Raw genomic sequence first — 24,842 nt, 5'->3', positions numbered from 1 at the left:
GTTGATTTTAGGTGATTTTGTAATTGGTAGTTTTCCCTTTGGTAATTTAAATGTAAATTGAATGAAAGTACTGTTGACTCTACACTGATCAATGGTCTCACTTTGAGTGGTCCGCACCTTACAACCTCATACACATCAAGCTTCAACACGCTATGTGCTCTGACACCTTTTGATCATGACCCCTGTCTACCAAGTTTAAAACCACCACGACTGGTATTGTTGTGGCTGATCAGTGTACATCACACAATATGTCCATAAATGATTATTGTGAGTTTGTAACAGTTTGTGCATATAAGTTATGAATTATTAGTGAACAAATTGCTTAATTTACCTTACATTTTGAGGGACTGTGCTGAAGATATTGCTCAAAATATTAAATAAGTTAAATAGTTAATACCTTACAGTAATAATCTTTGGTCACTGTCAGATCTTTTTACACACGTTACAAGACCCATCACTGACAGTTTAATCCTGAAATTGATTTTACTGGTAAATTTTTCCATTTCCAATAATATCATATTACAAATATAATATGGGACAATTTAGGTTCACATAAAGTTTAGCCAACTTATGAGAATTTTTATGTCACCCACGTGTCTTATTTGTTTATGAGCCATATCTGCATTTAACAAGTGGACCTCTTTGGGCACATGTCCAGTTTGCCAGTGCCACAAGTTGGCTAATAGAGCTACATCTTTGCCTCAGAGATATTATCTGGTTGGCCATTGGAAAAGGGCGCATCAAATTGAATGTGTCCCTTTTAATTAAAAAACAAAAGGCAGTGTAAACCAACCATCCCACAGAGTAGTAAAAAGGTCTCTGATTGGTTTGCCTCCATTGTGGATGTTGTACAGACAAGCCTCCTTCCTCAGATGCATAATTAGAGCTCCTTTTGCAATTATCTAATTTTTGTTATTATCCTTATTGTTGATCCTCTGTTATCCTGCTTGGGAACATTTATGTTTACATTTTGTTTTCCACATTTCTTAGGGTGAATTCTCCCTTTAGAAACACCTCTAATTGAAACACATAACCTTTTCCCTTCCACAAGATTAAGAGTTTTCCACAGCAAGTTTTTTCAAGTTGATAGACAAGGTGAGCCACACTGCAGCAGAAGTCATTTGCAAGGCATATGATATGGAAATCATAGCCATGTACAGCAGTTAAACAAGTCGGCCGGTAGCTATGTTAGAATGAGTCGTGTTTTACAGATCAATGCAGGCACAAAGGTCAGACACGTTGCCTGGCACAAAGGCAGGGGAGGGGGGGGGGTAAGGATAATTTAACGTGTGTTTCGTGTGTGTGTGAGCATCACACACTCAACACACCCTTCCCCCTTTATGTCAATATTGGTTCAGAGCAAGGCACCGTGCGACAGGTGTCTGTGTGCGCCCTGAGGATCCTCTCCCATTTTCATCCAAGGGGGTGGAGGGAGAGAGAGAGAGGGGGGGAGAGGGAGGGAGAGAGCATGTAGAGGTATAAAAGGTGTATACCTGTCACAAAGAGCACATACTCAGTGCACATAAAAGGTGAGCCAAATGTGACCAAGATTGCACCTTTTATTCTTTGCTTCCTCTAAGGTAGGTTGAGTACGCTTTAGTCATTTTTATGTCCTTTAGAGCATCCATGATTATGCGTAAGCTTTATTTTGTGTTTTAACCTTTTCAAATATCCTTCCCAAGGTTACCTGACAACAGAGACGCCAGCTGTTACATGCTCAGTGCATCTTTCCCTAGACCGTTGACCCACTATGATCCTTTTTGTGACTTTACCATGTCCGTATTTGCTTCACGTTGAGCCACACGTACAATACCTGAGGATGAAGTTTTGTTCGTTCGGCTCGCGTTATGCAGGTATGGGTTGTCAACTGGAAAAGGCACAAAGTTTGCTTTCCATTATGACCACTATCAAGCCCGAATTTGTACAAATGATGGAAAGCTGTTTTTAATGCTTTGTTTTGGGGTTTTACCACTGGTAAGGCCATACTGCGGCACAAGTAAGCGAAATTCTTCTAATAAAAAGCAAGTCAGGACTGTTGCTCCACTAGAGACAACTTAATAATGCCATAGTTTCCGAAAATGAAAGCCACTACTGAAGAACATTTCACTGAATAGATGGCCTTATTTGCATACAGCTGCCAACAGGCAATGCTCTGAAGACAGCAATAGCAGCTTTGGATGAAAATGTTGCCTGACTTGAGGAAACACAATCATTTAACCAAAGGTAAATGGAAAGAAACCTCATGGAAATGTAATTGTTTGACCTATCAGAGTAGACATGTGGATTCTTGTTAGGTTTGCTGAATGGGTGTGTAAAGTAAGGCAAGTAAAGAAAGGGTTACAGCTGGTGAATAACTCCTTCAATTATGCTTTCAGGAGAGGAAGTTCACAGTCACAAAAAGTTCCAGCTTGAATACAAAATGAACTTTGTTGTTTTTATTTAAAAAGGAAAAAAATGTAAAAGTAAGATTCTGAATACCTGTCTCACATTAATCCACATGTTGCCGTAGAGTCGCTGTGTTTGAACATACACGCCCATCAGTAGTGATACTATCAATCAAACAGAAGCTCAGTCTCACTACTGATAAACCTTTATCGGACGTTAAGAGAGTGACCAAATGCTGAGCTGTTAGTGTGTAGAATGTAGTTGTTGCTTTTATTTCTCTTCATGTGCCTATTTGAATTGTCCTACGTGCCGTGAAGGCTGACATTTACAACAGTCAGAAAGATAACCCTCATATCTCCCAGGGGAGCTTTTATGATAATCATTTTCCCCTTGGCACATTCATGATGACAGTATGTATTTTCCACTGGGGGCCTATTCATTACTGTCCACCTCCTACGTCATGAACGGAGGCTGCAGGCAAGCACTAGGAAACAGAGATGGGCTTAATGGGAGGATATGTTAATCATTAACTAAACATTAAGCACACACAGAGCAGACATCTGATATGGGCCATCTGTCATTTTAGATGTCTCATTCAACCATCTTCCATTTATCATTCATTTTCTGTTGTTTCTTATGTCAAAGAGGATGTATACCTCTTAGTGTTTTGGTGTACGATTTAAATGTTTGCTGAATTGTCTTATGTAGTGTGTGGTTTGACAATAAACTGATGATTCCATTTCAAGCATACGATTCAACCATAATCATTTTTTGGGGGGGTAGGGGTTAAAATCTCAAGCTGATTTTAGTTTTGATTTTCTTTTTTTCTAGTTTTGTTTATCTACAAGTAGAGTTTAAGCTGTGCCCTAAATGCATCACTTAATTACTTAATTGTCTTCTTCTTTATCCATTGAACAGAAACTAAATGTCCATCACAGACTGTTTGGGCTACTTTCTTTTAAATGCTGCCTTATACACTATCAGATGCACACACAGGAGCCAACCAGGCCTAATTTTCTATGTTTGGATCACTTGGGCTGAACATCAAAACACCTAATGTTATATAATTAAAAAAATATTTAGAATCATTGTTTATGGTGTTTGGGTCTTTGTGCCTTGGATTAAAACTTAAATACTGAATATTTTCCGCAGCATATAGCACCTTCCCCAGTAGGATTGCTAATGAACTAGCTGAAATTTAGTGTACACATCTTTCTTTTAGATTTCATCACCTTAAAGGAGACATTATAATGGAGCCAGTCATACATGCTATTCTTTACCTGAGAGCCTATTTGCCTCTGCTTGAAGCTCAAGTCAATATTTATTTAAAGCCATAAGAAGAGAAAGCTCACACTCCTCAGTATCCTGGTTACCTTGCTCCGATTTAAACTGACTGTCCCAACTGGTCCTGCTGCTGCTACACCCTTCCTACCAGCCCCAGGAGCAGCATTAGTTGTTGAATGATTTGGTTAGAAGTGAGCCTAGCAGCTTAGCCACCTTCTTTACATCTGAGTCTGAATTATGTAATGTGAGGAAATATGGTTCCTAGATTGTTTTGTTTTTAATTTATACCTTTAGCCTTAAACACTGTAGCCTTTTTTGCTTACCAAAATGAGTATTGCTTACCTGAATTTGATATTTCTTTCCTGAAAACTCACCATTGCAAGCATCATTTTCTCAGAATTGTTCGGCCAAATGTGAAGATTTTTTAATCCAAATAAAGTGTACAGTGACACTGGGTTTTTTATCTGTAAGAATTCCTCTAATACAATGAATTATTATAATTTTAAGCCACATACAAATAAGTGAGTTGAGTTCACTAGGGAACCCCTGCACCTGACGTTTCCCATTACTCCTGCTGCCCCAGCTGTGACCCTATGAACTCTGGACAGCAGGGGTGTATTCTATCAGCTCCATTTAGACCACTGTAGCAGTACACATCTGTAGAGCAGAAACATGATTACATTTGTAGTGTCCACCAAACTGTTTGCTTCTATAATCGGTGCATCAAATGCTTCCCAGAGGGTGTGTGTGTGTGTGTGTGTGTATGTGTGTGTCTGTGCTGCCTTTAGGCTGTGTGCTGTTTCCTTTGACAGTTACTGATAATGAAGAGTCATGCAAATGCTTGAGGCTTATTCCATCTCCTGGTTGGCTACTTTGCTTTCTGTAATGGTAGTTGGTGGCGCTATGGCAATGGTGTCGCTGTGATGATGTAATTTATGAGCTCAGAAAAGGTCATTCTGTTCATTAGGGGGTATATTTTGTAGCACTCACAAAAACCTCTTGGCTCATTTCTTATGATTCAGAGCATTATCAATTAGAGAAACAACTTGAGCATTATGTGTCAGTAAAGACTGTCTAGAGAAGTGAAAGAAAACAGTAAAAATGATCTATGATTTTGACTTTTACTCTTCAAAGGTGAAATGTTTTTGTACCTGGCTCTCACCTGCAGTTTGTGTCTGCCTGTCATTGCAATTTAATACTGATAAGTGAAAGATGCTAGCCCAGAAAACCTCAGAATCTACATTTTCTCTCTCTTTGTTTCCTGCTTGTAAATCCAGCTGCTTGGGTGTCAGTGCAAAGATCAGCAGGGACAAGTGGAGGTGGTACGAGCAGATGTCCTGCTCACATCATCCTTACCTGGATTAGTTGCCATGGTAACCTTCCACCTGAAGAAGGGCATTTATTCAGTGCAATCTGTGTGTATGTCCTGTGTGTGTGTGTGTGTGTCTGTGTGTGTGTGTATGCTCACATGCAAACACACTTGTGTGTGTGTGACCAGGTGCATTCACTGACTATTCAAATAGTTCAGACTCACACTGACCCAGAAAACAAGATGTCTCTCAGTAGAATTAGCACACTTCCTGCACTGCAGCTAACGAAATACAAAATATGAAGATATAATATGATTACTTTTTGCATTAAGAGATAAGGATGAGTTCCGTTTTTTTTTTTCAAATAAGTTTTTATAAACTGTGCATAAACGTAAAAACATAACAAAATCGTTTTCCAACAGAATGTCCAACTACTACAGCTCAGTCCATACAAAGGAAAAAACAAAACAAAACTAAAAACCTAAACTAAACTAAACTAAACTAAACTAAACTAAACTAAACTAAACTAAACTAAACTAAACTAAACTAAACTAAACTAAACTAAACTAAACAACGTAATTATTGTTATGTTCACAAATTGACTTAAGTAACAAGATGAAAAAGCTTCAGGGATGATTTAGTATGAAACTGGCCTTATGAAATGATCTAATGTTCTGGGCCGTTACACTATCATGCAGCACAATAATCTGATTATAGCTGTATTCCTGTGCTTTGCATTAAACTGCCTGACTTAAATGTAGAGTTGAACTTTTGACCTGCACCAGACATACACCAGTCTGAGAGCAGGAGAAATTAAATGACAAATCGAGGTGGGGCCTGTCTGTTTACAAAACAGTAGTGCATAATGAATCAATAATGAACTGTTGGCTTTAGTCTTTAAAGAAACTAAAGAAACTGGCAGCCATGCTTTCTGTAGTAATAAAGAAAAACTGATATATAAAAAAACAAGTTACTAGATGAGTCATATGAACAGTGAGAAGACATGGAATGGATTTTTTTATACAGCCAGATAAGGATTCAAAGTAGAACTGTTGTACCTTTGTGCTGGATCTCACTATCCTTGATGGATGCAAATCCCCTGAGCTGGATTTAACAGGGAAATGAGTCAAATTTGTGTGTGGTGTGTGTGTGTGTGTGTGTGTGTGTGTGTGTGTGTGTGTGTGTGTGTGTGTGTGCATTAATGTAGTTAAGACCTTTTGGCAAAAGGAGGACACTTTAGTGGTCCCAACAAGTTAAAAGGATAGTTAAAAAGGTGCGTTGAAAGAGGTTTTAAGACTTGGTTTTGAGGTCAGCGTTAGGAGTCGACATTTAGTTGTTATGGTGAGGGTTATGGGCCCAGGGAATGAAATATGTCAACAAGACACTGAGTTTACATACATTTTATGGAGACCTACACACTCTCGCCATAATCACCACTCGTCTAACCTTTACCAAAAGCACTACCCTAACTTAAAACCAATTTCCACCCTCAATTTTAATGATTTACTTTAAGGTTGCTTTTCGTCCTCCAAAGGAAAGTGGGTTCTCACTGTGTGACTGTTAGAACAGATTGGTTATGTACCCGCAACATGAGTAACACACACAAACTCACAACATCTGTGTCTATATACGCTCTTCCTTTCACCTGCCCATCACCTGCTCTGGGGGAAAGCAGGGTGACAGACACATATGTAGAGAGACAATGAATGGGTTAACAGGACACAATGAGAAAGCTGTTCATACAAGTAAACAGCTCATGCATGCCCAGAGGTGGAACACACACACTCACACACCTCATACATCACACACACAGTAATAACCAAACTAGCTGAGTTCTTTTTACTTGATATGTGGTAAGAAAAGAAAGATAATAACTTAATAATCTAAAATCTGGTGCACCAAAAGCTGGATTGTTGTTGTCGTTGTCACTGCTGAAGGTCTTTCTGGAATTAGATACTTTCATCCAAATACCATCTCAGACCCCGATTTTTGTCAAGTCAAAGCAACCAGTCGATTGAATGTTAATTCACTTTTGTGTTTATGTAGTAAATAGAGCAGACAAGTGTTACAAGTGTCTGTAATAAATGCTTCTGCCGCTAGATGTCAGCAATGATGAAGGAAAGTGGATGACACAATCTTCATACTACAGTATATTGAATCACAAATCATGCAAGAAGAAATAAGAAAACAGAAGGAAACAGCAACATAGGTCTGGCATTAAAACCTGACCTTAAAACATACTTGAGATAAAAAACTAAAACTTTGTGTCCGGTGTTCTGTCAGCTATAGACATAATGTTTTTTCAGTGCTTGCTCAACAACATATATTTATTGTAATTTAAATTTGTAATATTGTAGTATTCGCTTCACATGACACACAGACTAATAATACAAATGAAGTAAACACACAAAAACGTATGTCCATTACAATACGAATGGGTTCATTCATGATGTGTGTTTACTAAAATGTAACTAATGCAAATCTTTGTTTTTTAAAGCTCAAAAGGTTGTAAATATCTGTAAATCCTTAGTTGAGAAACAGCTATATATGTTAATAAGAATTAAGCAATAAATAAATTACTACATTAATAAGTACAAATAATTGAAATTGATGTTTTTCAAAGTAGAAAAAAAATCACAGGTAAGCGTGACCAGTCTGTAGTGTGTGGAATTGCCATAATAAAAATGTGCTCCAAGACACCACATGTATCTGTCCTTTTGTCTAAATACTATGACTATTCTTGCTAAAAGCCTACTGTACAAGAAAATACTGTGGCTTTACATTTTTGTATAATAAAATAATATAATACCAGAGCACTGCTGTATGTGGAAGTGTACTGAGGTTGAGCATGCTGATGTCCTTCTTTGGAGCATATACTGAGACATACTCACACCTAGTTGTATATGAGGCTGTATCGATAACTGTATCTATCAAAACCGGAGACGGCTGTGGAAAGGGCCTTCTGAATTGGTTCTGGTCAGAAACTGCTATGTAGCTTTGTAGCACCGAATCCAGCTGACATCAAAGACAGGAATATCCTTTAGATGAAATTGCCACATGTCACGTTACTGACTCTGGGGGATACCTTGGGCCCTTTTCCCACTCACAGCCAGGATCCACTTTACATAGAGCAAAGAGAGAGAGAGAGGAGGAGAGAGAGCGGATCAGCTCCCAGAATGTGTCTATTATCCTGCAACACCAATCAAACTGTTGTGTCAGTGCGTTACTATTGTATAGTCCTAGGTCAGGTTGCTACAGACCATGGCTGCCATATTGATGACTAAGTCAGTTTGGGGCTCTGAGGACAATGGTGCTCTGGAGCCTCCACAAAGCGCGAGGCTAAAGCCTGCCTTTCAGTGGGCCCGCTCATCTGCTGAGTGTGCAAGGCTGCTGGGCAAATGGAGTGGAGCAGGTTCAGGGGGCTCGGCCCTATAAAAACACAGGCGGGGGTCTCTTCCCCGACATTGATTATACTGGATCTGTCCCACCTCAGTACTGTCTGTAAGTATATCATCACACTGCTTCAGAATAAGAAACTGCAATCAGGCGACATCTCTCTGTACTGGGGTGGAGCCCAACAGCTACCAAGATGCTGCTCAGAACTGTGTCTTTTATAGATTGACTGCTTTGAGTGCATTTTAATGCTTGGTTTGCTAAGAGTAAGAACATAGAAACCACCTCATGCTTCTGCTCTTAGATTATTTGGTTTGCTTTGTTGCTGTGTCCTCTATTTTTAATTGAGAAAGAAATTCTTGAAATGAAAGAAATGAAATATTCTAAAAATAGGAGGCTTCAGATGGCATTGTTATCTGAAACCAACTGAAACCGAGACAAATCTGCTCTGTGGTGAAATTGAAAAATGATGAATGAGTGGAATATTTCACCTCCAGTGACGGCTTTAGAAAGAAACCTGAAGAGATATTTCTTTTCAGAGTAAAAGTAAAACAATGTGATCTTAACAGAAAGGCAGTAGTGTAGCACACTGTGTTTTATCTTAATAAAGAGTCTTTATTATTCAGGACAAAATATTAAATATTCCAGTTGTAAGGTAATTTAGATAAACATCAACATTGGCTTAATCAACATTTGGCAGTTTGCTCTCCTAAACCTGTTTTTTTAATATTATTTTACAGTGTTGATCATTTTAACAACAATGTTGTTAAAATGATTTGTAACCCATTTAACAATAAAATGTTTTAAAACACTATATTCTTCAGACAGTTACTCCAAAAGGAGAAGCAGCAGCCATGAACACTCAACAGATGGAGCAGATGGGCCAGTTCAAGATCACGGTCTGGGAGGAGGAGAACTTCCAGGGAAAGCGCTGTGAGTTCCTGCTGGAGTGTCAGAACATCATGGAGAGGGGCTTCAACAAGATCCGCTCCATCAAGGTTGAGAATGGACCGTAAGTCGACATTACTGGTTCTCCTTTGGATCACATGTTCACTTTTAAGCTTTTGATCTCAACCCATCCACTCATATATTTTTTGGATCCTTTTTTTCATCCCCTGTGTGGATCAAAATCTGTATTTTTCTCACGTTTCTTTTTCAGTATAACATTGTTTTTCTTGAACTATGTTTAGGATCTGATATCTGTAGGACTAGTTATTTTATAGCCCATAAAAATGACTAAATGTTGTCATTAAGACCAACTAAACAACATAAACACTATTAGTAAAATGAATATTAGTTTACGAGTTACATCGAGATCATGTTTAGCTTTTACAGTATGATATTCTTATCGAATTAAGGCCACATTGTTTACTTCTAATTCTAATTTTATCTGCTTGAAAAAATCTAAATTGGAGCATGCAAGCCTCAAACACCAACTGCAATCATTGACAGAAAAGACAAAATAACAAACAAAAAAAGAAAAAAGAAAAACGTAACTTGCAGCCTACGCTCTTATTACATTGCTAGTTGACACGTAGCGATTGTGTGGGTGCATGCATCCATGTGTGACCTTGATGTGATATGAGTTGGCTGTGTGCAGCTGCCGGCTGTGAGCCAGAATGGGTGGCTGACTGACTGGTGATCAGATAAAAAGCCCTGGGTGCAGCGGCAGCAGCCACAGGGATGGTGGTGGCGGTGCCGATGTAGTCCGGAGCAGCAGTATTTAATGTTTGCTTTGTGCTCTCGGTAACAAAAGAAGCTGCATGCTCTTTCCCTCGAGGCCATTCTGTGGGCGTTGGGCTCTATTGTTTATTGAAAATGACAGTTTTAGTCCTGTTGCAGTAAAACAACTTTGTAGTTAATTTGTTGAGTATATACTCGGGATTTTACTTTTCTTTCCTTTCCTAATTATTCTCACATTTCTATCCTGCTTTTTGTCCTCCAGCTGGGTGGGCTATGAGTACCCAGAGTTCCAGGGGCAACAGTTTATCCTGGAGAAGGGTGACTACCCTCGCTATGAGGCCTGGAGTGGAAACAGCAGCTACAGAACCGAGCACCTGCTTTCCTTTAGACCCATCAAGTGTGCTGTAAGTTTAGTATTTTATACTCAACCCAGCCTCTATCGACTTCTAAGCATGATTTACCGTGTTGAAATGTACTTTGCAATCTCCCCAGTTCTCCGTCTAATCAAATCTAAATCTTTATCAGTCACCACTTTTCTTGGCTGTAGCAGCACACGTGACTATGACACCTTTCCCTCTTTTCCTCTTTCTCTGCAGAACCACAGTGACAGCAAAGTGACCCTGTACGAGTGTGAGGACTTCCAGGGCCGTAAGTTTGAGGTGTGTGATGACTACCCCTCTCTACAGGCCATGGGTTGGTGCAGCAAGGAAGTGCCCTCCATCAAAATCAACTCGGGAGCGTAAGTTACATGCCTTGCGGTTTTGTTTATGGGGATTATTTTAATCCAAATACACTATTTAAAATTGTTTACAAAGCTTTTGCCGTAAAATAAAGTTGGGCAGTAAATAATCATTCAAGGCAAATAATCATTCTGACACAGGCCAGTCTGATCTGATTCTGTTTAATGTGAAGATGATAAATACATATCTGACAGCTGCAAATCTATAACATCTGCTAAGACGCACTCACCCATCACAACCAACCACACACTAAAATTGTCTTCTTCACACACTTGTGAGTGGCCTTAAAATTTCACCTTGAATTCCAGTTGTTATGACACAACACACACTGGCCTCGACTTACGTCCTCTCTGTCTCTCTCTCTCTTTCTGCAGCTGGGTGGCCTACCAGTTCCCTGGTTACCGTGGCTACCAGTACATCCTGGAGAGAGACAGACACCAAGGCGAGTACAGAAACTACAACGAGTACAGCACCCAGGCTCACACCAACCAGGTGCAGTCCATTCGTAGGATCCAGCACTAAGTCTTCATTCTGCCTGCCTGACCCAACCTGAAAAAAACAGATAAAGCAACCCCTCCCTGAACCCCTTCTTCAACTTGAACCCTGGACAGACCACTGTCACAGAACAGTAGATGGACAACTTCTTTCTATCACTCTGTGGCTCTGCGTGTATGGATATCTGAGTATCTACTTCTTCTACCATGCTACAGCATGTTTGTGAAATAGGAAATAAAGGCTTTTCTTCAAAACTAGACACTGTTTGTCAGTATTTTTTTTTTCTTACAAGGAATTTTATCAACTTAAACTAATTAAAATACATTAAAAATTGGTTATATAAATATGTCAGCCAATTTGTGCCTGTAAGTCAAACTACAGGGGCACAAACATGGCAGAGCCCACATGCTCATTTAGCTCTGTGTTCTAGCTTGTCCCTATTTAAATAACAGACATTATGTAGCTTTCTAGAGAACGTAGATGGGACGATCAAAATCTGTTAGGCTTTTCTTCTCAGACTGTATCTAATTTGCAATAAATAAGAGCATGAGATCACATTTGCTTCTATTATTTATTCTATTATTTGTTCTTCAGCCGTTACAGCTTATAAAGTGAAGTTTTAACCAAACGAGCTTAAAATAGGTTGCCGGTGCTGTTTTGAAACTATGTGCTGTAGCTTACTGACAGTCAAATACTCAAGAGATACATAATCAATATATCTGAGTGAAACTATAAATCATTTATTCATTCAGAAAGTTGCTCTTTCTTGGCTTAACCGTAGCAAAGTTGTCAAAAACATTCAAAAACACAGTCAGGAAATAAATACCTCGATAGACTGAAAGGACTCCAGGCACTTGAGCTGCTCCATGGTGTCAGCACACATCCAGCCGACCTTATTTAAATCGCTTCATTGCTCTTTGAACACTTCAAAAGAGGCCAGCAGAGGTCCTCTGAGAGACAACTTGTCATCTATGTAATGTTGTTAGTTATTGATGAAATGTAGATGCACGTGCCCTGTCCAAGGTCCTGAACTGTTAGAATAATGGTCTTTAGTGATCTTAGACACTTTTCAAACAAACAAAACAAACAAAACAAAACAAACAAACAAACAAACAAACAAACAAACAAACATAAGCCGTGTCCAAGGTGGACAAATAAAGCCACTGACTTATACAGTATATGATGACCCAATGCTATGCTACTGCTTGTCACTGACTGTGGGAACCGTGTGAGCCTACAGTATGTTGAAAACGTTAACTTCCTATTAAACACAGGGCTGTTTTCCCTTTTTGACAATGCATTTGTCAGATATTCCCATTGTCCTTTTTTTAAAACATGTAGTTACATTTTGTTTGAACCCACAGTGAAATACTTGAGCCTTCATTTACCTGAAAAAATTCAAATCCCCAAATTTACTTTTTCACTTTAAATACTGACTCATGGTGATGCAGTGATGACATGAAAATTATATTATCTTATTTATTCCCTCATTATATGTTGATATTTTCTGTATTTTAAAGAATATGCGTTTGAAATCCATTTGAAAAGCATTTCTGTAATTTCTGAAATAAAATGTATGCTGATGATTTCACATAACCCAAGACTTGCTATGAAAAGTCTGGTAGCTTAGCATTTGTTTGTTTATCTAATGTGACACTATCATGTTTATCTTAGTCACACGCCGGGATCCTGGAGTGTGTTTACCTCTGCACACACTCCTCCTGTTGGTCCAGGACGTGGGATTCCGTGTTACACACCCACAACCCTGCACCGGCTGACAGTCCCACACCCAAAAAACCAGGATCTTTTAATAAATGTGTAACTATGTACACACACCTTTCTCAAATATACATTCCTCTGCAGAGAGATTAAAGAGGCTGCACTCAGGCTTGTAGAGCAGTGATACTTGACTAGTGTAGTAAGTTACAAGCCGGGTTACATCGAGCACACAAAGGTAGGTTCAAGACTTCACAGAAGAACCATGGAATTATTCTTGATCACAGCAGTCTTGATTGACCTTATGCCTGATGACTCTATGAATCTTATTATCATTTTAAAATAGAGGATTGTTATTTGCCTTGATAGATTACATTTGACTTTAGCTTATGTTATTTTTCACAAACTAGAAAACTCAACTGAGTAACACCCCTTATAAATAAACATTGTATTAAGTTTTTGGAGATTTATGCAAAACTAATATGATTTTAAGTGTTCAAAGCTTTAGATAAGCTACTATAAAGTGCTGACCTGGCTTTTTTCAATTATAAATTCTTCACTATCAGTATGTTAACTGAGTGTAGAGTTTGTTGTGGAAATTTAACCAATCTTTGCTTTTCTGAAAACATACATCTGTCCTTTGTCCATGGATTTCTGGCCACATGAAAAACAGTCTCTGGAGGGTGAACACCTATTTATTTACGACTCCATTAATGGATACAGTCTAGCTTTCGAGGCTTGTTTTAAGTTGCCTGCGACTTGTACTTGGACACAGGCAGCTAAAGCAAGTCTGGGACGCCTGAGACACACCTACAAGCCCAGCCCCGAGGACATGCTATCATGTGAAGAACTGAAAATCCAGCTTTTAATCCAGGAAGGAGGAATTTCTTATTTTCTAATGCAATCTGAATATAATTTAGACTATGTGAACTGTGACACGTGTAGAAACATGCATGCTGTTACTGACTGTGTAGTAGTTAAATAAACAAAATGACTATGTAATAGATTTTTTATTCTGCCTTTGTGTATGTCTGCTTGGTCAGGTGGCATCTAAATAGATTATAAATGATCAGGTAAGTCAATATTAAAGGCAAAATATGAAAGGAATTTATTATTTTAGGGGTAAAGGTGGGTTTTAATGCTATGACTGATATTATATATATTTAAAGGTGACTGGGCCTGCTTACCAGGGATATTATTTACATTTACATTTACATTTAGTCATTTAGCAGACGCCTTTATCCAAAGCGAAGTCAAGGAGAAAACATCAAAGCAAATTCCTATCAGAAAATCAAAAAATTCTAATGAGATGCAAGTACATCTCATTATGATTATAGCAATAGCCCATACATATAAATACACCCCTTTTAAGGTATATTTGCAAACCTTTATCGCCCAGATTTTATGTTAGGCTCATTAATTTTAACAAATTTCGCCTCTCACTTACAATGTCGTTAGCGTGTCGTGTTTCATTTTTTCCACAATAATAATGTGATTGATCAGATGAAATGCTGCTCTGGAATTGAAAAAAAAGATGCATGATATCAAGTCCAAATATCGACAGGAAACTTAAGCACGGAGTTAAACGTCTCGAGTGATTTGCTCGTCTGTGTAAATGGGGTAACATAGACAGTTATCCCCCTTAACTGCCAGAATTAATGATAAATAATTGCAGATGATGTGTAGACTGTTGACATATATTTAAGAAATTAACAAACAAAGGCATTCCACATGAGCTAAACCACGAGTACAGGGCCACAACACAGCCCACTGCTCTGAAGAAAAGAAGAAGAAAAAAAAAAAGACATGACAACGTTTGCGAGCATCACAAGCCACGGTTGTAAAGTTACAACCTCATTACCCTCAGATTGAGGCTATATAACCTTAAACCCACAAGCAGAAGGTTTTGTGGGATGAAATGTTCTTGTTTTCTCATGTGCAGTGAAGCGTGCTTTTCAAGGTAAATATTCTTTTTCCAACATGAAATAGGCCTTTGTTGTGTACCGAGAGGTAAAGAGGCGGAAAAGTGAGGAGGATCTGAACTGGTTTCCATGTCAAACACTTCAATTCACCATAGAAACTCAGATCTTAACGCGGAAACTTTATTAAACTGTGATGGCGGATTGATAAGGGCCGAATTTCTATCGGCCTCTTTTTATTGTTGGCACCAGGCGGGCTGACAGAGGTAAATTGCTCTTTTAATTAAAGCAATGCACCAGGGGAAATTGCTGTCTGAATATTGTCTCAGAGATGGGGGCCACTGACTGTTGCCTGGAAACTTCAATCTGTCCACCCGCATTTATTCCAGATCACAGTTATGAGATAAAGTTTAATAAAAATCTTTTCCTCCGCCACCAACGAAATGAAATCCAACCCTTTCTGAACAACTCAACACAATGAGACAGGACTGCGGAGGAAACCTCATGTTCAACATGTATCTCTCAGGTTCGTCATTTTGTTCCGTAAAGAGTTTTAGAAACAGCCTGTTATGATAGAATTTTTTTAAATTCTGCTGGGTGTCGGTGTCCTGAGGCGGTGATGCTCCAGGGCTTTCCAGGGCACAGCATTGTTCAAGCTTTTCAATCTGAAAGCCCGTCTGCTCTTTTGTCGGAAATCGGAAATCCTTTTTCCTGGACGCGTTTCCTGGCTTCTCCCAGAGGAGAAGGCAAAGGAGACATGCTTCGCGCATGGGACTGAGACTGGACCTGGAGACAATTAGGACTTGAATCTATTCTAACTTCTGAAGAAATATTGTGATTTTTAACCTTTAATTCCAATTTGCACTAAGCCGATCAATTCTATAGCATTTTATCACAAGTAATCATTTGGACCGAGAGTGCGTCATTTTTATGAAAACAGATTCAAAGAAATTCATTTTTAAAATGTGTTTTATTTTATTCACCCATAGTTCTTTGATATCTAAGAGAGGTCATGTTAAAATACGTTTATTTCTACAAGATTCCGCATATAACTGGCGTTCTTCTTACCTCAGTGAAACAATTATTGGCTATGAGGAATAAACACAAGGCCAGCACCTGTTCCAGAAAGCATCTTGGAAATTCTTCATAAACAAAGAAGTAGGCAGCTGGTAATGATAATGTATCTACTTTCATTTTCAGATCCAACAGAAAATCTGTTGAAAGAAAGCAAAGGAACATCATGGGGTCCAATAAATACAGGAGTGCAAAAAGGTAAGAGAAGTCAAGAAGGAGCCAAAAACTTCATTATACAGTCCCATGATTTCATATTAATTAGCGTATGATCATAGGAAATTATGTTTTCAGTTCTCCATCAGGACATTAATCAACATTAATTTCTCCACGCTACTAAAGAATTTAGTTTCAGGACAGAAAATTGCTTGAAAAAAGAATAAAAGGAATCAATACAATTTACCAATATAAACATAAAAACTATTATCAGGGTTATAATGCGTTAAAGGCCAACTTCATTTTATTTGTGTGTCTATTTTGCCTCGTACTGGAATTCAACCAATAAAAATCACAGCTATTTTCTGAATTCATACCTTGAGTATGAAGTTACATGATATTTACTGGCCTCCACATTTTAAAAACATCAGTGATAAATAGCTTTATGATCAGATCAGATAATAGAAAAATACATTTTATTAAGGTAAAATAAAATATAAATCCCTATAATCCGTCATTCCTCTTTATCTTAATGTGACTTATTTAATCAGACTGTGACGGAGCGTTAACATCATAAAAAACTCAAAAGCAAGTGCAAAGGACTAAAGGAAAGAATTCGGGACGCTTTAATAATCGAAAATATATAAAACAAATGACAAATTATATTTCAAATGTGAACGATCAACAGACTAATGCATATGAGAATTTCAAGAATATTACGATGTTTGCAGGATATGTGCAATATTTTAAACCCTGAAAAAACGAATGCTTAAAATTCATTTAAACGTGACATTTAATAAATTGAACAGGCGTAAACTATGCTTAATATGTATATTTTTGCAGCTGGTGTGTAACTTGTCTGTATATCAAAACTTGCTGCCAATAGCATATAAAATGTAAATAATGTATAAAATGCACGGAATATCACTAAAGTCGAATGCCACATTATTATTATTATTATTATTATTATTATTATTATTATTATTATTATTATTATTATTATTATTATTATTAATATGAATATTATTATTACCACCAGGCTTCACAAAAGGTTTGTAGTTCTTATCGTGCTTTGCATAAAACGGAAACCATCTTTTTTTATGTCTTTACTCAGGCAGTGGGCAGATTCAGCTCTGGCAGTTCCTGCTGGAGCTGCTCTCGGACAGCACCAACATGTCATGCATCGCCTGGGAAGGCACCAACGGAGAGTTTAAGCTCATCGATCCGGACGAGGTGGCCCGGCGTTGGGGGGAGCGCAAGAGCAAGCCCAACATGAACTACGACAAGCTGAGCCGAGCACTGCGCTACTACTACGACAAAAACATCATGACCAAAGTCCACGGCAAGAGATATGCCTATAAGTTTGATTTCCACGGCTTGGCGCAGGTTTGTCAGCCTTCCACCACGGAACAGGCCATCTACAAGTTTCAGGGTAACTTCTCCCCGATTCCCTTCTCGGGAATTTCCAAACTGAACCTCGTGGCTCCCGGTGTGGGGCCGTCTGGTTTCTCCTACTGGCCTGGCTCTCCTCCGGCGGCTCTGTATCACAGCCACAACCTCCAGCCTCCAGGGCCCTTTGGCACCGTTTCTCCCTCACACATCAGCTGTGTCAATAACATCAACAGTCTTAGTAACATCAACAACCATTACAACTGACTTTTCGTGTATGTTGTAGACAGACTGGCAGATTATTAACACCATAAATGACACAAAAACGATCGAGAGAACAGAAAGGTCTGTTGAACATGGCTAAAACTGGCAAGATTCGGTTAAAATGGAACAGGAAATATAAGGAATAGTTCAACAATATAGGCTTTCAGCCTTCATAATGGATGCTCATGGCCAGCAAAACAGTTTTTTTTTTTATCTAGCCTGGTCCAAGATACCTTTTTCACAAGCAAGCTATTAAATGTAACAGACGGGTCGCCTATTACGCACAGTGTTTTGAACTTTTACGCAAAATATTAACAGTAGTTGTTTTGGTTATATTTTATTCCCAAAACAAACAAATGGGGTTTAAAAAAAAATCTTCACAACTGAATTTAGGTGAAAAATTTACAAAGCTTTGCTTGAGTGGGAGGTTCTAAATAAACACATACATTTAAACTATTTAAAATACAATGATAGAGAGGTTGTGCGTTTTATGACGAGCAGTTTTCGTTTCCCCTGCTTCCTGTGCTGTTTATCATCCCATTTCCACCCAGTTCTGGGCTTGGTATTAAATGCAGGCAGTTGAGTTTGCGCCAAACTGTCCTCTAATACTAGACCATTGGCGCCATCTCGTGGTTATGTGATAAAGCCAACTGGCATAATTATCTGTTTAAAGATCGTCACCATCACCACCACATTATCCAGTAATAGTGTTACTTTACTCCAGGAATTAGATCTAAAGAATACATTGTGTCCTTATAGAAAGAAAATTCACCGTGAGGTACTTGCAATAAAAATGCAAATAGTACATAGATGAAAAGATGTGTTAAATAGGCTCCAACGTCAATAGAAAAAGAGACTGTGAATCGTTGACCTATTGTGTAAATACTGAAGGGTAGATTCAGGCTCGGGCTACTTTGCTGCTTTTTAGGGATTTTGCAGTAAATTAGTAGGCATCCATTCATAAATGCTCATTCTGTAGCTAAACTACTATAAAAATCAAATAAATAAAAACAGACTGTTATAAACAGTATCTCTGTGTCGTTGCATTATGTGTTGAAGCCCCTTTGCTTCATCATTCAAAACACCTGTGTCCCAATAACCAGACATCTGTGTCCCACTTTAACACAGTGCAGGGTTGTGCAGGGTTCCTCTGGTTGTTGAGTGTTTTCACAAAATGTGTATTTTTAATTGATTTTCCAATACAATCTCTGAGTTATAAATAAAACAATTATGATGACAATGATCCCTCATGGTGGACATTATTGTAAAAGTTATGCACTTTTAATATAAATCCTCTAACAAAACACATCTTACACGATTTAGCTTATTAAGCTCAGCTTTACTTTAAATGAAGCCTGAACAGGGAACTCATTGATATTAATTGTAACATTGCTAAGGATCAAGTGCACTATGTTTTTAATTCTAAATGACAATAGAAACGCTTCAGCAATGAAACACCCACTGAGCAACCGACCTGCATTTTTATGTGAATCCCTCAATTTATCATAACTCATTTTCAAGCATGTTGCATTTTTCATAGTTTGCTGCTGCTTGTGATGATGTGGCCTAGAACTGCGGCAAAATGTGACATCAAATGCCAGCCACATGGGGGCGCCATAACTCTTCCAACACCAGAGAAGCACTTGCATAATAGGTAGTAAGGAGGTGGCCTGATTTAAGAACATAAATGCATCTGCAAAAAGCAGGTGGAGCCCAGACCTCATCGTATGACAGAGGTTAAAGTAAAATCAAGGAATTTGCTCCTAAATGCATAATGTGTGGATACAAAAAGACACTGCTAACTGAAGATATTTAATCGATCATTTATTCGGACAGCTGAGCCCCACTCCTTTGTGATGGAGTAGCAGTAAACATTATGCAACTTTTAGTCAACACTGAATGCAGTGAAATGATTGGCTTTAAATTTTTAACTCTAACTCTTAATAGTCAGCGATGATTCAGAAACAGCAAGTGTGTGTATGTGTAGGACAGAGGGAGAAAGAGAGTTACTCATTCACACACATTCACCTTACGTGTGTGTCCTGCATATCAATACGAAAGGCATGGGGTCACTCCTGACAACTGTAGGTCTCTCTCTGTCTCTCTCTTTGTTGGCTAGATTCTTTAGACCTTTACAGACAGCAGAATATTCACACAGACACACACACACACACAGCAAAGGAAAGAGTGGTGTGTAACTCTGATTTGACGTTCACACCCTTTAGAGTATTTACTTCTTATAAGTGGAAACTCCATAGGGACCTGTGATCATCACTGTCTTCTCTGCCAGCTGCTCTGCCACTAATCCGATGCACCTATTGTTGTGCACTTATCCTCTCTCTTCTTCTTGCATAACAAACTGGGTGGGTGTTTTCCCTGGAAGCTACAGGATTAACAGTGTGAATGCAGAAGACTGAGGAGTGAGAAGAAAACATGATAAGGAGAACAGAGAAAGAAGAGACGACCATCTAGCTGCTTAGCAGCACTTATGTAAAAGATGAGTCTTCTCTGTAAGTGAGAAAAAAGAAACTAGGAAGGTGTTTTCAACATGGCACTTCTCTTTATGGATAAAGTGGCTTGAGACAGTTTGTCTCTGGGCAGGCCCTCTTATGCTACTTGTCAAAGTTTCACGCACCATATATTATCGTCATGGTGCCGTAATGCAGCCTTAAATACTAAATGTATTAAGAAGCTATGTGGGAGGTGCATTCAGGTGATAGTGGAAAACTAAGTAGTCATCTGAGCCATCTGAGTAGTGCAAGTAGGTTCCTGCACTATGCTGCATTCACAAACTATAAGTTACAGTGTTGGATTTCAATAGACATGAAGGCAAAACAGACATCATGACAACTAAAATATCTATTTTGCCTGAATTTTCTAATTGGGAAGTGGCTCCTCAAACCTGAGAGCAATTCAGCATTAGTATTTGTAGGAGGTAAGAGCTTGCATTAACTTTTTCATTCTTTCACACTAGCAGCACAGTGGTGGAGTAATTAACACTTTTGCCTCACAGCCAAAAGGACCCCAGTTTGAATCCACATGCAGACTGCAGCCTTTCTGTGCGGAGTTTGCATGTTCTCCCTGTGCTCACGTTGATGTTCTCCAGGTGCTCCAGTTTCCTTCCCACAGTCCAATAACATGCATGTTAGGTTCAGTGGTGACTATAAAGTTGTGAATGTGATTGTGAACTATTGTCTGTCAGTGTTGTCTCTCTGTGTTCACCCCTCTCTGCCCTATGACAGCTGGGATAGGCTCTAAGCCACTGTGACCATCAACAGAATAGGAGGCAACAGATAATGGATAGATAGATAGATTCTACTATGGCCAATGCAAAATACAGTGCATCCAGAAACTATTCAAAGCATTTAACATATTTTATTATGTTACAGCCTTATTCCAGAATGGATTAAATTTATTATTTTCTTCAAAATTCTACAAACAACACCCCATAATGACAACGTGAAAGAAGTTTGTTCGAAATCTAGTAAATAAAAAAAAAAAAAACTGAGCAATCGAGTGAGAAGGGTCTTCGTCAGTGAGGTGACCAAGAAGCCGATGGTCACTTAGCATTTCTCTGTGGAGAGAGGAGAACCTTGCAGAAGAACAACAATCTCTGGACTCTCAGATCATGAGAAACACAATTCTGTGGTCTGATGAAACAATGATTGAACTCTTTGGGCTGAATGCCAAGAGTCATGTCTGGAGGAAACCAGGCACCACTCACCACCTGGACAATAAAATCCCTACAGTAAAGCATGTAGGTGGCAGCATCATGCTTTCGGGATGTTTTCCAGCGGCAGGAACTGGGAGACTAGTCAGGATCGAGGGAAAGAAAAATGCAGCAATGTACATATTTGATGAAAACCTGTTGTAGAGCGCTCTGGACCTCAGACTGGGGCGACTGTCATCTTTCAACAGGACAATGACCCTAAGCACACAGCCAAGATAACAAAGGAACCACTCTGTGAATGTCCTTGTATGGCCCAGCTAGAACCCAGACTTGAACCCTATTGAACATCTCTGGAGAAATCGGAAATTGGCTGACGCTCCTCATCCAACCTGATGGAGCTTGACAGGTACTGCAAATAAGAACGAGAGAAACTGCCCCAAAAATAGGTGCCAAGCTAGTAGCATCATACTCACAAAGACTTGAGGCTGTAATTGGTGCTAAAGGTGCTTCAACAATATGACACTTTCAGACAGTCTCTGGACTAGAAGGGTAAATAGTGTATGTTAGAGATCACAGTAACTGAAAGCAACATTTTGTTGTGTTTGTTCAAATTCTCATCCTGACAGGTAACGATGAGTCACATATTCCATGAAAGAGAAGTAGGTCTCTCTGTCCCGGTAGTGAACATTGTCATTATTATTAGGACATAGGGTAAGGCAGTCAGTGGGCATTGTGTGGCTTTGTGTGAAGTGTTGCAGTCAGTGAGTCATTCTTCCAGCTGGAGAGAGTGGTAATGAAGGCTCAGCTAAATTAGAACAGTACACCTACATGGTGCTGAAATAGACTTGAGGTGAGAGGAAAAGATGTGAGGACAGGGGAGAAACTTACAGAGGTAAAGGAAAGAGAAACAAGGAAGGTAAAGGAAGCATTGAAGGAAAATTGATAACAAATGGACACTCACACCTCTGGACATAAACATGGATTTTGTAAGCTACGTGTCACTCAATGACAGGAAGCCAGCAATGCTTTGGTTGAAATGTAAATGTATCAGTAAAGATAATGGCCTGTGATTTGAGCATCTTTATACTTAAAAATCCACCTTTGGGTTCTGTCTGTTCCATAAAACCCGAGGGATGAGTAATCATGTAGATTCATGCAGTGTGAGATGATTCACTCGCAAATAAAAAAGAGAAAATAACAATGAACACTGTGTAGGTGTCCTGAGAATGAAGGGATTACTGTCATGGATATATTACATATTATATAAGCACTTAAATATAAAACATGTTATTACCACATGACAGTAGATGGCTTGTCACTTTTCAATGAATTCAACAGTGAGGATTCTTTGGCAGAAGTTAACTGCTAAACCAGACCAAGTTTAAAAGTGTCAGCCAACTGTCTCTCACTGCACATCAACGCCTGAGGTAATCTCTTTAAAGAGATTAAGACGGGGGTGGTGTAGCAGGAGGACGGCAAAATAGACATAATCCCTATAGGGTGCTGCTTACTTTGTTCCAGAGTTGATCATTTTTCCACTTGGTTGACAAATGTGAGGTTATAAATGGTAAAGAACATGAGGAACCTAAAGGTAAAGATGGTAAAGATGTATGGGTAAAAAACAATGAAAGCAATTTGAATTTTTTTCTGATTTTTTTATTGATGTTGGAAGCACTGAGATTCTTTACTTCAGTAAAGCTTCTATAAAAATATCTAATTTAGGGGTGGACTGCCTCCAAAGATAAATCTGATGGGTTTTCACATAACTAACGGAGCATGAAAGAAAAAAAATTCTCTAACACCACCTTGTATTTCTTTTGCAGACTCATAACCACCTAGAGTCTGGAACACTAGTTTCAATGAAATCATATGTAAAGCTCTTTTCAGTCTACCAGAAATGTTATGAAGACATCAACAAGATTGTGAGGAGCCACAGAGCAAAAATATTTAACTATTTATTGGATTTTAAAAGCTTAATAAACACTGTTTAATGTAAAATCTCAGCTGAAAAGAACCAGAATAAAACAATAAAACCACAAAACTGTAGTTAAGTGTGATTACATGAATACATTACCTTTCACCACCGTCTTACTGCAAACAGTAGTATTTATGGTGTGAATAAATACTGCACTATAATGTTCTCATCTAATGCAGTTGCTGGTTGCATTTGGGCGAAGTTATTTTCCACAGACCAGCAGAACAGCAACAGGAGACACCATTTACCATAGTTTTGTTTGACATCATCAAGCCACATTTCGTTACATTATAACCACAAAGATAAATGTATTTTATTTAGATTTCAAGTCATAGACCAACAAAAAATGGCACATAATTGTGAAGGGAAAGGAAAATGATGAATTATTTAAATTTTTTTACAAATAACTATCTGAAAAATGTGGTGTGCATTTGTAGTCACCCCCCTTTACTCTGAGGCCACAAACTAAAACCCAGTGGAACCAGTTGCCTTCAGAAGTCACCTAAATATTAAATAGAGTCCACCTGTGTGTAATTTAATCTCAGTAAAGCTATAAATCTCAGATGGTTTGTTAGAGAACATTAGTGAACAAGCATCATGAAGTCTGTGGAACACAGCAGACTGCTCAGGGATAAAGTTGTGGAGAACTTAAAAGCAGGGTTAGATTACATAAACAATATCCCAAGCTTTGAATATCTCACGGAGCCCAAGTTGCCCAAATTAGAGTAATAAAAAAGCAAGTTGATAACAAGTTTAACTTTAATAAAGTATGAATACTAGTATGAGGCACTTTAGCTTTTTCATCACCATCAATACAGAAAAGGCTGGAAATGTTTGGGAAGAGTATATTAGCCAAGACCACTACTTTTGTGCTTTCAGCAATGAGATGAAATCACCTGAACCGAAAAACACCTCTGGATGATGTCATCTGGAGGAAAATAGAAAAGTCACATAGAAGTTATATTTTGCCTTTCATATCGAATGAGTTGAAAATGACTGTGATTTCATCCTTTAAATCATTTTCCAAATTATTTTAAATTAATACAAATGATTAATAAAAACGCCACAACCACCCACAGTCAATGTCAGTCAGTCACCAACAGATCATCTCTTTTACCTGTACTGTGGCCCCCTGTTGTCTAAAAGCTATTTAAACATATCAGCCAAACACACTGCTCCACCAGGTGACATGTTTTGCTTTATTATTTATTAGGCTTTATTATAAAGTGGTTTTAATATTTCTGGACAACAATGGAGGTCTATGGAACAGACTAATAATATAATTCAGACTGCTCGACCATTTCTCCAACTCCCCCATATATCTGTACCTAAGTCTTAGTCCCTACCATCTCATAGGACCAACAGCACCATTTGGTAAAATAGCGCCCCCCC

The 24,842-nt window shown here is 38.6% G+C and overlaps 2 protein-coding genes across 2 annotated transcripts; both read left to right on the top strand.

Annotated features, from left to right (window-relative positions):
- Window positions 1-8,384: 8,384 nt before the first annotated feature.
- Window positions 8,385-11,549, top strand: cryba2b (crystallin, beta A2b). The gene is made up of 5 exons (XM_067516666.1): window positions 8,385-8,480; window positions 9,197-9,384; window positions 10,318-10,459; window positions 10,652-10,794; window positions 11,170-11,549. Exons 2-5 carry the CDS (start codon window positions 9,227-9,229, stop codon window positions 11,315-11,317), a joined length of 591 nt encoding a protein of 196 aa, XP_067372767.1. The 5' UTR covers window positions 8,385-8,480; window positions 9,197-9,226; the 3' UTR covers window positions 11,318-11,549.
- A 1,722-nt stretch (window positions 11,550-13,271) lies between these two features.
- fev (FEV transcription factor, ETS family member) lies at window positions 13,272-24,820 on the top strand. The gene is made up of 3 exons (XM_067516665.1): window positions 13,272-15,451; window positions 16,126-16,197; window positions 17,267-24,820. Exons 1-3 carry the CDS (start codon window positions 15,403-15,405, stop codon window positions 17,806-17,808), a joined length of 663 nt encoding a protein of 220 aa, XP_067372766.1. The 5' UTR covers window positions 13,272-15,402; the 3' UTR covers window positions 17,809-24,820.
- Window positions 24,821-24,842: the final 22 nt, after the last annotated feature.

The sequence above is a fragment of the Channa argus genome, chromosome 9 (genome assembly GCF_033026475.1).
Source record: "Channa argus isolate prfri chromosome 9, Channa argus male v1.0, whole genome shotgun sequence".
NCBI lineage: Eukaryota > Metazoa > Chordata > Actinopteri > Anabantiformes > Channidae > Channa > Channa argus.
This window is presented reverse-complemented; position numbering and strand designations above follow the sequence as displayed.